This window comes from Anomaloglossus baeobatrachus, chromosome 7 (genome assembly GCF_048569485.1).
Source record: "Anomaloglossus baeobatrachus isolate aAnoBae1 chromosome 7, aAnoBae1.hap1, whole genome shotgun sequence".
In the NCBI taxonomy this organism is placed as follows: Eukaryota; Metazoa; Chordata; class Amphibia; order Anura; family Aromobatidae; genus Anomaloglossus; species Anomaloglossus baeobatrachus.
This window is the reverse complement of record NC_134359.1, coordinates 292,662,622-292,678,068: the sequence shown is the minus strand read 5'-3', so window position 1 is coordinate 292,678,068 and position 15,447 is coordinate 292,662,622. Positions and strand designations below refer to the sequence as shown.

Sequence of the window (15,447 nt, the reverse complement as noted above, 5' to 3'; positions counted from 1 at the left end):
GCAAAAGAGTGCCTGTGAGGCAGAGCGCGCGGGGGAGAGTGCGCAAAAGAGTGCCTGTGAGGCAGAGCGCAGCGCGGGGGAGAAGTGCGCAAAAGAGTGCCTGTGAGGCGGAGCGCGCGGGGGAGAGTGCGCAAAAGAGTGCCTGTGAGGCGGAGCGCGCGGGGGAGAGTGCCTGTGAGGCGGAGCGCGCGGGGCAGAGTGCGCAAAAGAGTGCCTCTGAGGCTGAGCGCGCGGGAGAGAGTGTGTGCGCAAAAGAGTGCCTGTGAGGCGGAGCGCAGGGAGGAGAGCGTGTGCGCAAAAGAGCGCCTGTGAGGAGGAGCGCAGGGAGGAGAGTGTGTGTGTGCAAAAGAGTGCCTGTGAGGCGGAGCGCAGGGAGGAGAGTGTGCGAGGCAGAGCGTGTGGGCTGGCTGTGTGTGCGCGGAGGATTACATGTGCGGTGGAGCGCAGGGCTGGGCTGCATGTACTGGCTGTGTCTGAGGCGGAAAGCGTGCGCGGTAGAGCATGTGTGACAGCTGCATGTGCGTCAGAGTGTGTATACGACAGAGCACGGGGGCTTCCCCTCTCCGGACCCCGGCGGCGCGCTTCCCCTCTCCGGACCCCGGCGGCGCGCTTCCCCTCTCCGGGACCCCCGGCGGCGCGCTTCCCCTCTCCGGACCCCGGCGGCGCGCTTCCCCCTCTCCGGACCCCAGGGGCGCGCTTCCCCTCTCCGGACCCCAGGGGCGCGCTTCCCCTCTCCGGACCCCCGGAGGCGCGCTTCCCCTCTCCGGACCCCGGAGGCGCGCTTCCCCTCTCCGGACCCCGGAGGCGCGCTTCCCCCTCTCCGGACCCCGGGGGCGCTGCTCCTCACCTCTCCTTCTCCACCAGGATGAGCTTGGTGAGATAGGCGTGCAGCTCGTTCTCCTGGTTGATCCTCCGCTCCTCGATGCTGTTCCACCGCTTCTTCTTGGCGATCCGCAGGGCGCTGGGGATGTCGTCCCCGAAGTTCAGCCTCTGCTCTTTGGCCAGATTGTAGGCTGCGGAGGACGCAACACACGGCGCGGGTCAACACCCAAATCTCCAGTTCCTTTCTGTCCCATCTCCAGTCTGTGCCACCTGGAAACCATCAGCAAGTATGGCCTGATCCCACCTCCGTTACTCTGCACTGTCTTACCGTACTCAGGAGGTCATTGATCCGTCTTCTCGGCAGCACAATACATGGATGAGACAGTCGCCTGCTTGCTGATGGTTTCCCAGATTTCTTTTTTTGTGCATTAACTTTTATCACTGTGATAGTAATTTAAAGGGACCCTGCACTTTTATTTAAAGCCAGATGATTCCGGATTACTGGACGTTTCCGATGTCGGGGCCTCTCTCTCTCCCCCCCCCTCTCTGGCGGGGGCCCGCTCTCTCTCTCCCCCCTCCCCCCCTCTCCGGCGGGGGCCGCTCTCTCTCTCCCCCCTCCCCGGCGGGGGCCGCTCTCTCTCTCTCTCTCCCCCCTCCCCGGCGGGGGCCGCTCTCTCTCTCCCCCCTCCCCCCTCCCCGGCGGGGGGCCGCTCTCTCTCTCTCTCCCCCCCTCCCCGGCGGGGGCCGCTCTCTCTTCCCCCCCCTCTCTGGCGGGGGCCCGCTCTCTCTTCCCCCCCCTCTCTGGCGGGGGCCGCTCTCTCTTCCCCCCCCTCTCTGGCGGGGGCCGCTCTCTCTTCCCCCCCCTCTCTGGCGGGGGCCGCTCTCTCTTCCCCCTCTCTGGCGGGGGCCGCTCTCTCTTCCCCCTCTCTGGCGGGGGCCGCTCTCTCTTCCCCCTCTCTGGCGGGGCCGCGCTCTCTCACCTCTCTGCAGGTTGGCGATGGCCTCGTCGTAGTTCTCCATCTCCATCTGGCACTGCCACCAGGAAGAAGTGCGCCTTCACCGACTGACAGTCCAGCTCCAGCGCGTGCTTACAGTCCGACAGCGCCTTGTCCAGCTGCTGCATCTTCAGGTAGCACAGGGCGCGGTTGGTGTAGTACACCGCGATGGACGGGTTCCGGGTCTGACGGGTGAAGGCAGAGGGAAAACAAATATCAAAACTGCCACAGCAGCACAGAGGATGTCAGGAGCGTTGTATGATGGTGGAGGACAAGGCTGTACAAGATGGAGGGGGTGTCCTAAGGGTCACAGCAGCACAGAGTGTTTTAGGACAGGTGTATGATGGTGGAGGACCAGGCTGGATGAGATAGAGGAGGCATCGTGAGGGTTCCCAGCAGTACAGAGGGTTTCAGGAGAGGTGTATGATGGTGGGGGACAAGGCTGAGCGAATGTCACAGTCTCACAGCAGCACAGAGGATGTCAGGAGAGGTGTATGATGGTGGAGGACTAGGCTGGATGAGATAGAGGGGGCGTTGTGAGGGTTCCCAGCAGCACAGAGGGTTTCAGGAGCAGTGTATGATGGTGGGGGACAAGGCTGAGCGGATGTCCCAGTCTCACAGCAGCACAGAGGATTTGCAGTGTGCGGACACTTACGATGGCCTTGCTGTAGCAGGACACGGCCTCTTGGTATTTCCGGGCTACGAACAGCCTGTTGCCCTGCTCCTTCAGCTCACTGGGCGCTGACACTTTTCTCCGGACTACCCCCGATTCCCCCCGGACCGCTGCTGACTCCAGAGGGGCGTCCTCCGCCGCTGCCCGCTCTCCTCCTTCCCCTTCATCCCAGGGCCTCCGGGGGTCACCCCTCCAAACCTGGGGATGCTTGCTGCCGCCCCCAATTTCACTGCTGAGATGGGACCCCTAAATGTGGAGGGGATCCCCTTATATCAGTAACGTCAAGAGTCGAAGTCTCTTCTCCTTCAGACGATTAATAAGACACCGCGAGCACCATGACCGGAGGACGGCGGCCCCTACACCCGCATAGCAGCCGCCTGCGGGGCGAGAACTGGAAAATAAAGGGGCACAGATTAACGGAGAGGCACAGACCCCCGAGGCGCAGAGGCCAGCGCAAGCACCAAATATCAGTGTATATAAGAGGGGAGGACACTATATAACACCCTATACACTGTATATAAGAGGGGAGGACACTATATAACACCCTATACACTGTATATAAGAGGGGAGGACACTATATAACACCCTATACACTGTATATAAGAGGGGAGGACACTATATAACACCCCTATACACTGTATATAAGAGGGGAGGACACTATATAACACCCTATACACTATATATAAGAGGGGAGGACACTATATAACACCCTATACACTATATATAAGAGGGGAGGACACTATATAACACCCTATACACTGTATATAAGAGGGGAGGACACTATATCACACCCTATACACTGTATATAAGAGGGGAGGACACTATATAACACCCTATACACTGTATATAAGAGGGGGAGGACACTATATAACACCCTATACACTGTATATAAGAGGGGAGGACACTATATAACACCCTATACAATGTATATAAGAGGGGAGGACACTATATAACACCCTATACACTGTATATAAGAGGGGAGGACACTATATAACACCCTATACACTGTATATAAGAGGGGAGGACACTATATAACACCCTATACACTGTATATAAGAGGGGAGGACACTATATAACACCCTATACACTATATATAAGAGAGGAGGACACTATATAACACCCTATACACTGTATATAAGAGGGGAGCACACTATATAACACCCTATACACTGTATATAAGAGGGGAGGACACTATATAACACCCCTATACACTGTATATAAGAGGGGAGGACACTATATAACACCCTATACACTGTATATAAGAGGGGAGGACACTATATAACACCCTATACACTATATATAAGAGGGGGAGGACACTATATAACACCCTATACACTGTATACAAGAGGGGAGGACACTATATAACACCCTATACAATGTATACAAGAGGGGAGGACACTATATAACACCCCTATACACTGTATATAAGAGGGGAGGACACTATATAACACCCTATACACTGTATATAAGAGGGGAGGGACACTATATAACACCCTATACACTATATATAAGAGGGGAGGACACTATATAACACCCTATACACTGTATATAAGAGGGGAGCACACTATATAACACCCCTATACACTGTATATAAGAGGGGAGGACACTATATAACACCCTATACACTGTATATAAGAGGGGAGGACACTATATAACACCCTATACACTATATATAAGAGGGGAGGACACTATATAACACCCTATACACTGTATATAAGAGGGGAGGACACTATATAACACCCTATACACTGTATATAAGAGGGGAGGACACTATATAACACCCTATACACTGTATATCAGAGGGGAGGGCACTATATAACACCCTATACACTGTATATCAGAGGGGAGGGCACTATATAACACCCTATACACTGTATATCAGAGGGGAGGGCACTATATAACACCCTATACACTGTATATAAGAGGAGAGGACACTATATAACACCCTATACACTGTATATAAGAGGGGAGCACACTATATAACACCCTATACACTGTATATAAGAGGGGAGGACACTATATAACACCCTATACACTATATATAAGAGGGGAGGACACTATATAACACCCTATACACTGTATATAAGAGGGGAGCACACTATATAACACCCTATACACTGTATATAAGAGGGGAGGACACTATATAACACCCTATACAATGTATATAAGAGGGGAGGACACTATATAACACCCTATACAATGTATATAAAACGGGAGGACACTATATAACACCCTATACACTATATCAGAGGGGAGGACACTATATAACACCCTATACACTGTATATAAGAGGGGAGGACACTATATAACACCCTATACACTGTATATAAGAGGGGAGGACACTATATAACACCCTATACAATGTATATAAAAGGGGGAGGACACTATATAACACCCTATACACTGTATATAAGAGGGGAAGACACTATATAACACCCTATACACTGTATATAAGAGGGGAGGACACTATATAACACCCTATACACTGTATATAAGAGGGGAGGAAACTATATAACACCCTATACACTGTGTATAAGAGGGGAGGACACTATATAACACCCTATACACTGTATAAGAGGGGAGGACACTATATAACACCCTATACACTGTATTTAAGAGGGGAGGACACTATATAACACCCTATACACTGTATATAAGAGGGGAGGACACTATATAACACCCTATACACTGTATATAAGAGGGGAGGACACTATATAACACCCTATACACTCTATATAAGAGGGGAGGACACTATATAACACCCTATACACTGTATATAAGAGGGGAGGACACTATATAACACCCTATACACTGTATATAAGAGGGGAGGACACTATATAACACCCTATACACTGTATAAGAGGGGAGGGACACTATATAACACCCTATACACTGTATTTAAGAGGGGAGGACACTATATAACACCCTATACACTGTATATAAGAGGGGAGGACACTATATAACACCCTATACACTGTATATAAGAGGGGAGGACACTATATAACACCCTATACACTCTATATAAGAGGGGAGGACACTATATAACACCCTATACACTGTATATAAGAGGGGAGGACACTATATAACAGCCCTATACACTGTATATCAGAGGGGAGGACACTATATGAGAACCTATAGACTGTGTATAAAAGAGTAGGACCCTATCTATCCCTCTTCACACTATTACGAGGAGAGCCCTGTATACAGGGGCCCGGGGTGCCTACACTGCCCCCTATCGCACTGGGCAGGGATGACCCCTCCTGACCTCCTGCAGTCTTCAGTCACCAGACATTACGGCTTTCCTACGAGACTCCTCCCGGCGAGGACCTGCAGCACTGACACAGCTCCCGGCCCGGACAGCCCCAGAGTCTCTGGAACCTACTACAGCAACCTCCAACAGGAACTTCCGCCGCGTCCACGGACTGACACAGCTTATTTGAAAGATTCCCCAGCTGTCTTCCTTTTGTCTGGATGTTTTGTACAGTTGCGGCCATTTTGACGTAGAGCAAAATATACAAAAACACTAGGTGAATGTCCTATCCAAAATGACCTCTAAGAATGGCGACACTAAATGTCACAACATATTAGCCTCTGGTGCTCAGACCTCCCTCGGCTTTGATTGGTCAAATTTCTAAACAAGCAACGGAGACACCAATCAGATTTCCGTTTTTATTAAGTTGTAGTGGAACGCAAATCAGAGCTGGAACGCAGTCATGTGACCCGACCAAACGTGGTGCAGTGAGCAGGAGAGCGGGAGCTGCTGCAGTCAGTGAGTGAGTGCCTGCGAGAGTGCCTGCCTGCGAGAGTGAGTGCCTGCCTGCGAGAGTGCCTGCCTGCGAGAGTGAGTGCCTGCGAGAGTGCCTGCCTGCGAGAGTGAGTGCCTGCGAGAGTGCCTGCCTGCGAGAGTGAGTGCCTGCGAGAGTGAGTGCCTGCCTGCGAGAGTGAGTGCTTGTTTGTTTTGTTTTATCATACCATAGGTTATATGTATGTGTACATATCTAATACAATATTCATTTTTGTAACGTGCACTTTTTGTGCATGTGTGCTTTAAAACTGGGGGAGATATATAGTATATATATATGTGTATGTGTGTATATATATATATATATATATATATATATATATATATATATATATATATATATGTATATATATATATGCACACTTTATACACATACATATATATGTATATAAAATGTGCATATATATGTGTGTGTGTGTGTATGTATGTATATATATATGTATATATATATATATATATATATATATACACACACACATTTTATAATATATGTATGTATGTATGTATGTATGTATGTGTGTGTGTTATATATATATATATATATATAATATATATATATATATATATATAATATATATATATATATATAATACATACATACATACATACATACATACATACATACATACATACATTATAAAATGTGGTGTGTGTATATATATATATATATATATATAATATATGTGTGTGTTTTCCCCCTGCCAAAGATGAGCCCTAACCTGATTTTTTTAAGTATGCTTTAAATATAAGCCGTACTCCAAGAATAAGCCCTAGTTACAATCAGGGCGGCATTAGGGGGAGACAAACTGCACAATTTCTTAGATAACCTCAAAACCGAAATATTGGGGTAAGATAGGTAAGGGCCATTGATGACTTCACAGTCATGTGACCAAAGGTCTCTTAAAGGGAACCTGTCATCCGAAATTTTGCACTAAACCTAAATGTTTCCCCCTCTGCAGCTCCTGGGCTGCATTCTAAGAGGTTACTGTTGTTTTTGTGCCCCTTTTAGACCAAAAATAATACTTTATAAAGTTGTACCTTTTGGGATGCAAATTTTCTAAATTATCCATGGGGGCGGGCTGTCTGGTGTCCGTTACTGTTCCTCCTGCTGATTTACGCCGTCCCCCAACGCTCCATTTCATACTTCAGGACGCCGCCCAGTGCGCCTGAGGTCCCGCGCATGCGCTGTGCGACTGTACCGGGACTGTGCACTGTGTGACCGCTGGTGACGTTTGCGCAGGCACGAGATTATGGGCAGCGCTGTGATTGTCATCTCTAGAGCCCGTGCTTTTCCCCTCTGCCTCCAGCGTTCTGCGCAAGCGCTGGCCAGATGACCGCACGTCCCCTCTTTCCCATCTTTCCCTGGAGCAGGAAGTAGATGGGAGGAGCGGAGCAGGACACCACCGGTTACGGCCAGCGCTTGTGCAGAACGCTGGAGGCAGAGGGGAAAGCACGGGCACTAGATTATGGGCGGGAACTTGCGATGACAATCACAGCGCCGCCCATAATCTCGTGCCTGCGCAGCACGTCACCAGCGGTCACACTGTGCGCGCAGTGCACGGTCCCGCTACAGTGGCACGGTGCATGCGCGAGACCATGGGCGCACTGGGCGGCGTCCTGAAGTATGAAATGGAGCGTTGGGGGACGGCGTAAATCGGCAGGAGGGACAGTAACGGACACCAGACAGCCCGCCCCCATGGATAATTTAGAAAATTTGCATCCCAAAAGGTACAACTTTATAAAGTATTATATTTGGTCTAAAAGGGAGCAAAAAAACAACAGGAACCTTGCTGGAATGCGGCCCAGGAGCTGCAGAGGGGGAAACATTTAGGTTTAAAGCAAAATTTCTGATGACAGGTTCCCTTTAATTGCAGGCTAAAGAGGAGACGGGCTGGTTTTCTGTGTAAATATAATAATTAACTCCTATGGTAAAGACATTGTTAAAAAGGGGAAAAAAAATATATAATTTTTTTTTTTTTTTTTTTTTTTAAATCCGATCAACATTTTTACCATAGTAGTTAATTATATTTTCATCTAACTTTGTTGCTCGGTACTGGGTAACTAGTAATGAGCGGGCACTACTATGCTCGGGTGCTCTGTACTCGTAACTAGTGATGAGCGGGGCACTACCATGCTCAGGTGCTCTGTACTCGTAACTAGTGATGAGCGGGCACTACCATGCTCGGGTGCTCTGTACTCGTAACTAGTGATGAGCGGGCACTACCATGCTCAGGTGCTCTGTACTCGTAACTAGTGATTGAGCGGGCACTACCATGCTCAGGTGCTCTGTACTCGTAACTAGTGATGAGCGGGGCACTGCCATGCTCGGGTGCTCAGTACTGGTAACTAGTGATGAGCGGGCACTACCATGCTCGGGTGCTCTGTACTCGTAACTAGTGATGAGCGGGCACTACCATGCTCGGGTGCTCTGTACTCGTAACTAGTGATGAGCGGGGCACTGCCATGCTCGGGTGCTCAGTACTGGTAACTAGTGATGAGCGGGCACTACCATGCTCGGGTGCTCTGTACTCGTAACTAGTGATGAGCGGGCACTACCATGCTCGGGTGCTCTGTACTCGTAACTAGTGATGAGCGGGCACTGCCATGCTCGGGTGCTCAGTACTGGTAACTAGTGATGAGCGGGCACTACCATGCTCGGGTGCTCTGTACTCGTAACTAGTGATGAGCGGGCACTACCATGCTCGGGTGCTCAGTACTCGTAACTAGTGATGAGCGGGCACTACCATGCTCGGGGTGCTCTGTACTCGTAACTAGTGATGAGCGGGCACTACCATGCTCGGGTGCTCTGTACTCGTAACTAGTGATGAGCGGGCACTACCATGCTCGGGGTGCTCAGTACTCGTAACTAGTGATGAGCGGGGCACTACCATGCTCGGGTGCTCTGTACTCGTAACTAGTGATGAGCGGGCACTACCATGCTCGGGTGCTCTGTACTCGTAACTAGTGATGAGCGGGCACTACCATGCTCGGGTGCTCAGTACTCGCAACTAGTGATGAGTGGGCACTACGATGCTCGGGTGCTCTGTACTCGTAACTAGTGATGAGCGGGCACTACCATGCTCGGGGTGCTCAGTACTCGTAACTAGTGATGAGCGGGCACTACCATGCTCGGGTGCTCTGTACTCGTAACTAGTGATGAGCGGGCACTACCATGCTCGGGTGCTCTGTACTCGTAACTAGTGATGAGTGGGCACTACCATGCTCGGGTGCTCTGTACTGGTAACTAGTGATGAGCAGGCACTACCATGCTCGGGTGCTCTGTACTCTGTGCTCGTAACTAGTGATGAGCAGTTACCTATACTGAGCACCCGAGCATGGTAGTGCCCGCTCATCAGTAGTTAACGAGTACAGAGCACCCGAGCATGGTAGTGCCCGCTCATCACTAATTACGAGTACAGAGCACCCGAGCATGGTAGTACCCGCTCATCACTAGTTACCAGTACTGAGCACCCGAGCATGGTAGTACCCGCTCATCACTAGTTACCAGTACTGAGCTCCTGAGCATGGTAGTGCCCGCTCATCACTAGTTACCAGTACTGAGCACCCGAGCATGGTAGTTCCCGCTCATCACTAGTTACCAGTACTGAGCTCCTGAGCATGGTAGTGCCCGCTCATCACTAATTACGAGTACAGAGCACCCCGAGCATGGTAGTACCCGCTCATCACTAGTTACGAGTACTGAGCACCCGAGCATGGTAGTGCCCACTCATCACTAGTTACCAGTACTGAGCACCCGAGCATGGTAGTGCCCGCTCATCACTAGTTACCAGTACTGAGCACCCGAGCATGGTAGTGCCCGCTCATCACTAGTTACCAGTACTGAGCACCCGAGCATGGTAGTGCCCACTCATCACTAGTTACGAGTACTGAGCACCCGAGCGTGGTAGTGCCCGCTCATCACTAGTTACGAGTACTGGGTACCCCGAGCATGGTAGTGCCCGCTCATCACTAGTTACGAGTACTGGGTACCCGAGCATGGTAGTGCCCGCTCATCACTAGTTACCAGTACTGAGCACCCGAGCGTGGTAGTGCCCGCTCATCACTAGTTACGAGTACTGGGTACCCGAGCATGGTAGTGCCTGCTCATCACTAGTTACGAGTACTGGGTACCCGAGCATGGTAGTGCCCGCTCATCACTAGTTACGAGTACTGAGCACCCCGAGCATGGTAGTGCCTGCTCATCACTAGTTACGAGTACTGGGTACCCGAGCATGGTAGTTCTCCCTTATTACTAATGTATATAACAGCGGCTGTTATTGCGCAATGGATGGCGGTCACGGGAGACGGCTCCGGTCCCCGCTGTTACAGGGAGGTGTTCGCTGTGTTGCCTCTAGCTCTCTTGGGAAAGAGTTTAAAAAACAAAAGCTGAGCTCTGATTTGTTGTTACGGGCGGAAAATGCATAAAACGAAAAAATCCATATCTGAATTCCTTCTTGTCATGTTGCAAAAATTGACAACCCGATACTCGAAGCCTAATGCTTTCTTGTTTTGTTTTTTTTTGTTTGTTTTTTGTGTACCAGAATTTTTGCAGATTTTTTTTATTATTTATTTATTTGTAGTAATAAAAAAATCCAAGAAAATGGCTACCACGTCCAACCTCTTCCACTGCGGTGACCCGAAAAAGTGGCAGCGTGTCTCCGATCTGTACTGGGAGGTCGTGGCCACCAAAGCAGCGAAGCAGAAACGGTTACTGGATCTGGACAAGTGGTGAGTGACGGCCATCTTGTGGGCGGGCGCCAGAGGCTTATCCCCCTTAGATGCTGCAGTCATTAGATTCCCCCCGATCACATAGCTACCAGTATTTATGGGGCTTAAGCCCCACCCACACCCCACCGGGAACGCCACCGCACCCCCCATTGGTCATGGGTTACATAAACTCTGCCCCTTTCAGCCTTTGGGTCCCTGGAAAGCCAGCAGAGTGATGAGTGCCCTTATTGTTGCTATGGAAACTATGAGCCTGATGAAGGCCCCGTCACTGTTCATATTCGGTATCGCTCGCAGGTATCAGGAGGAGCTGCCGGCCATCATGGCCGCTCGCCCACAGAAGTTGCTGACGCTGGAGGAGCTGGAGACACTCATGGAGTGGAAACTAACGGTGAGCGACGACCCATCAGCAGTGGGTCCTTCCCGCAAGTCTCCATGGTTACCATTCAGAGGAGTTTCCCTTTAAGGTGGGTCATGGTTTTTTTTCTTTCTTCAGAGGGGGAAGTTTCGGCCGCGTCTGAAGCAGCTGGTGTCGGGCAACTCTGCGGGCACGGTGGAGAGCTGCTCCCGGAAAGCCTTCCAGCTGCTGCCCGATGTGTCAGCCGCCATCGAGGAGCTGTGCCAGCTGAAGGGCATCGGCCCGGCCACGGCATCTGGTGAGTGCGGGCCTAAGTCAGGGTGGTTACCATGGTGACAACAGCCCCTTATTACCAGGACCTGACAATATACCCACTGCCTTCCCCCAAATCCAGCGGTGCTGGCAGCTGGCGCCCCGGACGTGGCAGCGTTCATGGCAGATGAAGCTGTGGAGAGTGCGCCCGGCCTGACACCCATACAGTACACCGCCAAACACTACCTGAGGTACCTGGAGGCGCTGCAGCTGAAGGCAGAGGCCCTGAATACAGGTGAGGAGGAATAGTGAGTGCAGCTCTGGAGTATAATGCAGGATACATAATGTATGTACATAGTGAGTGCAGCTCTGGAGTATAATACAGGTGGTAACTCAGGATTAGGAATGTAATATACTGTATGTACATAGTGATTGCACCAGCAGAATAGTGAGCTCAGCTCTGGAGTATAATACAGGAGGTAACTCAGGATCAGTAATGTAATGTATGTACACAGTGACTGCACCAGCAGAATAGTGAGTGCAGCTCTGGAGTATAATGCAGGATACATAACGTATGTACATAGTGAGTGCAGCTCTGGAGTATAATACAGGAGGTAACTCAGGATCAGAACAGGATCAGTAATGTAATGTATATACACAGTGACTGCACCAGCAGAATAGTGAGTGCAGCTCTGGAGTATAATACAGGAGGTAACTCGAGATCTGTACAGGATTAGGATGTTTTCCTTCAGTACCAGTAATCTGACGTGTTGTGTTTTGCAGCCTCCGAGGAGCAGTGGACCCCTCACCGTGTGGAGCTTTGTCTTTGGACCTGGAAAGTCGCCCAGAAACTGTGTCCCAAACTTCTGGAGTTCTTAGACGATGAGGAAGAAAGTCCTCCCAAGAAACAGAAGACGCAGCGATGAGGAGGAGATATTGATATTTTCTGCTGTCCTTTTTTTCATGACCGTGGGGATCCTCCATCGTGTAATACATAATACTTGTCACAGCTGGTGGGCCAAGGGGCCACATTTTATTGGGGGGGATTTCTGCACTTGGCATCTGTGCCTTATACTGACTCTGCTGTGCTGCGTTGTCAGAGAACCAGTAATCAAAGCAGGGAGTGACCCTGAATAGGTGAAATGCTATCTGACAGGCAGCAGAATTGTGAATGCAGCTCTGGAGACCTAACTGAATATCACTATTGTGCCGAAAAACAGCCGCATTAACCCAGTCATGTACAGCATGTTGATTTTATTCAGGTTTTTTGTTTTGTTTTTTTTATTTTGTTTGTTTTTTTTTTTTTTTATTTAAGCCATCATTATTTTCCTCATACAATCTTCCCAATTAAGAATAAAATGAAACATAACACAAAAAAACCCCATTGTGGCACAATCTCCATCAGTGATCATAGAAAATAATCCCTGTTCACCACATTTTGACTGAAATTCTTCATTTTTTTGGCACTTCAGATGGGTTTTCAAGGGTTAAATGTTCAGGGATGGGTTTATGGGGCGATTATAATAAGTACACCCTCGTTATATTATACTCTAAATAATATATGCTTATAATTTTATGTTTTATATTCACTTCCTTTTTGGTCTTTAAATTTGCCTATTTTGAAATAAATATTATTTTTTTCTTTAAAACAATGTTTTCTGCATTTTTTTTTTATTAAATTTTCTATATATATACTTTATATATTGGAATCTGACACATTCTTCAAAATGGCTGACATTATATTTTACTGGTTGGCATCTACAAAATGGCTGCCATTGCATTGTACTGGTTGGTTTCTACAAAATGGCTGCCATTGCATTGTACTGGTTGGTTTCTACAAATTGGCTGCCATTACATTGTACTGGTTGGCTTCTACAAAGGGGCTGCCATTATATTGTACTGCTTGGCTTCTACAAAATGGCTGCCATTACATTGTACTGCTTGGCTTCTGCAAAGGGGCTGCCATTACATTGTACTGGTTGGCTTCTACAAAGGGGCTGCCAGTCATTATGGACTACAGCAACCAATGAGGGTTCGGGTCTCATTTCTAGGAGTTTTGTGGAAACCTAAAAGCAGCACTGTGATTGGTTGCTATGGGCAGCAAGGCAGATTGTTTTTGGGTTGGTCCACATTCCAACCAATCGGCGCTTAGCTTTCATTCGTAATATGTAGTGGAAAAGATGTAATGTAGGCTCTGATTGGTTACTCTGAGAACAAAGACAGACGTTTTAGTTTTCTGTTCTAAAATGGCCGCCGATCAATCATTTGACACCAGAAATGGCCGCCCGTAGCCATATATATCAAACTATGAGGTAAAATATGTTTTATGTCGCACCTATTTTATAAATATATTTTATATTCTGATTAAATTTTTTTTTTTAAACCATTTTTCAAGGTCTGAAGATTAAAATCGTAATGTGACAGGATTCTCCATGGAGATCGAGAGCAGGTATAAAACCCAAATAACATTCATGTGTCTCCCGGTAAGTTGTAGACAGATTGGCGCCATGTTCCCTCCTCACTTGTGTCATAAGGCTGAAAGGCCGGAAAAAAAAAACTGAAATTGAGAGGCGGAAAACTGAGGCAACTATGTGAGTGCTACAAAACGTGGGTGATGGGTTATCATCAGGCAAGAGCGTCCATCCGGAGCTGAATTTAAAATGCCTCTGGTTGCCGTTGGAAACCGACCAAGGTTTTTTGGTCAGACGTGCTGAATTCCGAATTCAGCTCTGGAGGGAATACACAAAATGGATAAATAAAGCTTCTCGGCATCGCATTTCAGAGTTTTCGTTTTATAATTGAACGTAATAACTAAGATTTCTAATTAAAGAACGATGGATTCTCAGACTTTGTCGCTGCCATGGTCACCAACTCGCCAGATTATAACGTAAATCTGCAAGAAAAAGGATGTAACGGCCGCCATGTTGCCCTTATTTTGCTTGTTTTGAGGTAAATGCTTTATAATAACGGTAAATTTAAGGCATTTATTTAAAAAGCACGTCCCCTTTTAAATAAAAAATAAATATACTATTAAAAAAATGGAGGAAAAGAAGTAAACAAGCACTTCTCCCTTTAAATAATAAATATGATAATAAAAAAATGAAGAAGAAAAAGCACTTCTCCATTTAAATAAAAAAGGGAGGAAAAAGAACAAAAAAAACCTTCCCCTTTTTAAAAAATGAATATGATAAAAAAATGGATTAAAAAAAACACCCCCTTTAAAAAATAATAATAAAAAATGGAGGAAAAAGAACGAAAAAAAAACACTTCTCCTTTAAAAATAGAATATTAAAAAATGAAAGAAAAAGAATAAAGCACTTCCTCCCTTTAGAAAATATATATAATTTTTTTATTATTAATAATAATAATAATAATAATAATAATAGAGGGAAAAAAGAACAAAAAAAACATGCGAAAAAAGAACAAAAAATCACTTCCCCTTTTAAAAATTATAATAAAAAAAGAGGGAAAAAAACAACTCCCTTTTAAGAAAAGAATATAATAAAAAAAAAATGGATGGAAAAAGAACGAGAAAAAAAACCACTTCTTTTAAAAATAGAATATTAAAAAATGAAAGAAAAAGAATAAAACACTTCCTCCCTGTAGAAAATATATATATATTTTTTTTTTAATTATAATAATAATAAAAAATAGAGGGGGGAAAAAAGAACAAAAAAAAATAAGAGAAAAAAAGAGCGAAAAAATCACTTCCCCCTTTACAAAATATAATAAAAAGGGGGAAAAAACACCTCCCTTCTAAGAAGTGAATATAATAAAAAAATGGATGGAAAAAGAAAAAAAAATCCCCTTTAAAAAATAT

At 47.2% G+C, this 15,447-nt stretch overlaps 2 protein-coding genes across 4 annotated transcripts; one reads left to right on the top strand and one right to left on the bottom strand.

Annotated features, from left to right (window-relative positions):
* Positions 1–843: 843 nt before the first annotated feature.
* STUB1 (STIP1 homology and U-box containing protein 1) lies at positions 844–5,909 on the bottom strand. The gene is given in 7 exon segments (XM_075319486.1): positions 844–1,013; positions 1,803–1,860; positions 1,862–2,002; positions 2,473–2,550; positions 2,552–2,638; positions 2,640–2,881; positions 5,756–5,909. Coding segments are annotated over 6 exon segments (552 nt in total). The 5' UTR covers positions 2,658–2,881; positions 5,756–5,909.
* Positions 5,910–6,198: 289 nt separating this feature from the next.
* LOC142245597 (uncharacterized) lies at positions 6,199–13,260 on the top strand. 3 transcript variants are annotated; one of them, XM_075318443.1, is made up of 6 exons: positions 6,199–6,263; positions 10,873–11,020; positions 11,315–11,408; positions 11,514–11,673; positions 11,770–11,922; positions 12,411–13,260. In XM_075318443.1, the coding sequence occupies exons 2-6, from the start codon at positions 10,893–10,895 to the stop codon at positions 12,551–12,553; spliced, it is 678 nt and encodes a 225-aa protein (XP_075174558.1). In that variant the 5' UTR covers positions 6,199–6,263; positions 10,873–10,892; the 3' UTR covers positions 12,554–13,260. The 3 variants fall into 3 exon arrangements, with proteins under 3 accessions (XP_075174558.1, XP_075174561.1, XP_075174559.1); XM_075318446.1 differs by having other exon boundaries at positions 6,211–6,259; XM_075318444.1 differs by having other exon boundaries at positions 6,216–6,263; positions 10,834–11,020.
* The last annotated feature ends 2,187 nt before the right edge of the window (positions 13,261–15,447 follow it).

What these genes read in the sequence shown, in the direction of transcription:
- LOC142245597 (XM_075318443.1), top strand. Translation starts at nt 10,893, where the DNA reads ATGGCTACCACGTCCAACCTCTTCCACTGCGGTGACCCGAAAAAGTGG. An exon ending in TTACTGGATCTGGACAAGTG is followed by an intron (nt 11,021 to 11,314) that starts GTGAGTGACGGC and finishes TATCGCTCGCAG; the next exon opens with GTATCAGGAGGAGCTGCCGG. An exon ending in CGGCCCGGCCACGGCATCTG is followed by an intron (nt 11,674 to 11,769) that starts GTGAGTGCGGGC and finishes CCCCAAATCCAG; the next exon opens with CGGTGCTGGCAGCTGGCGCC.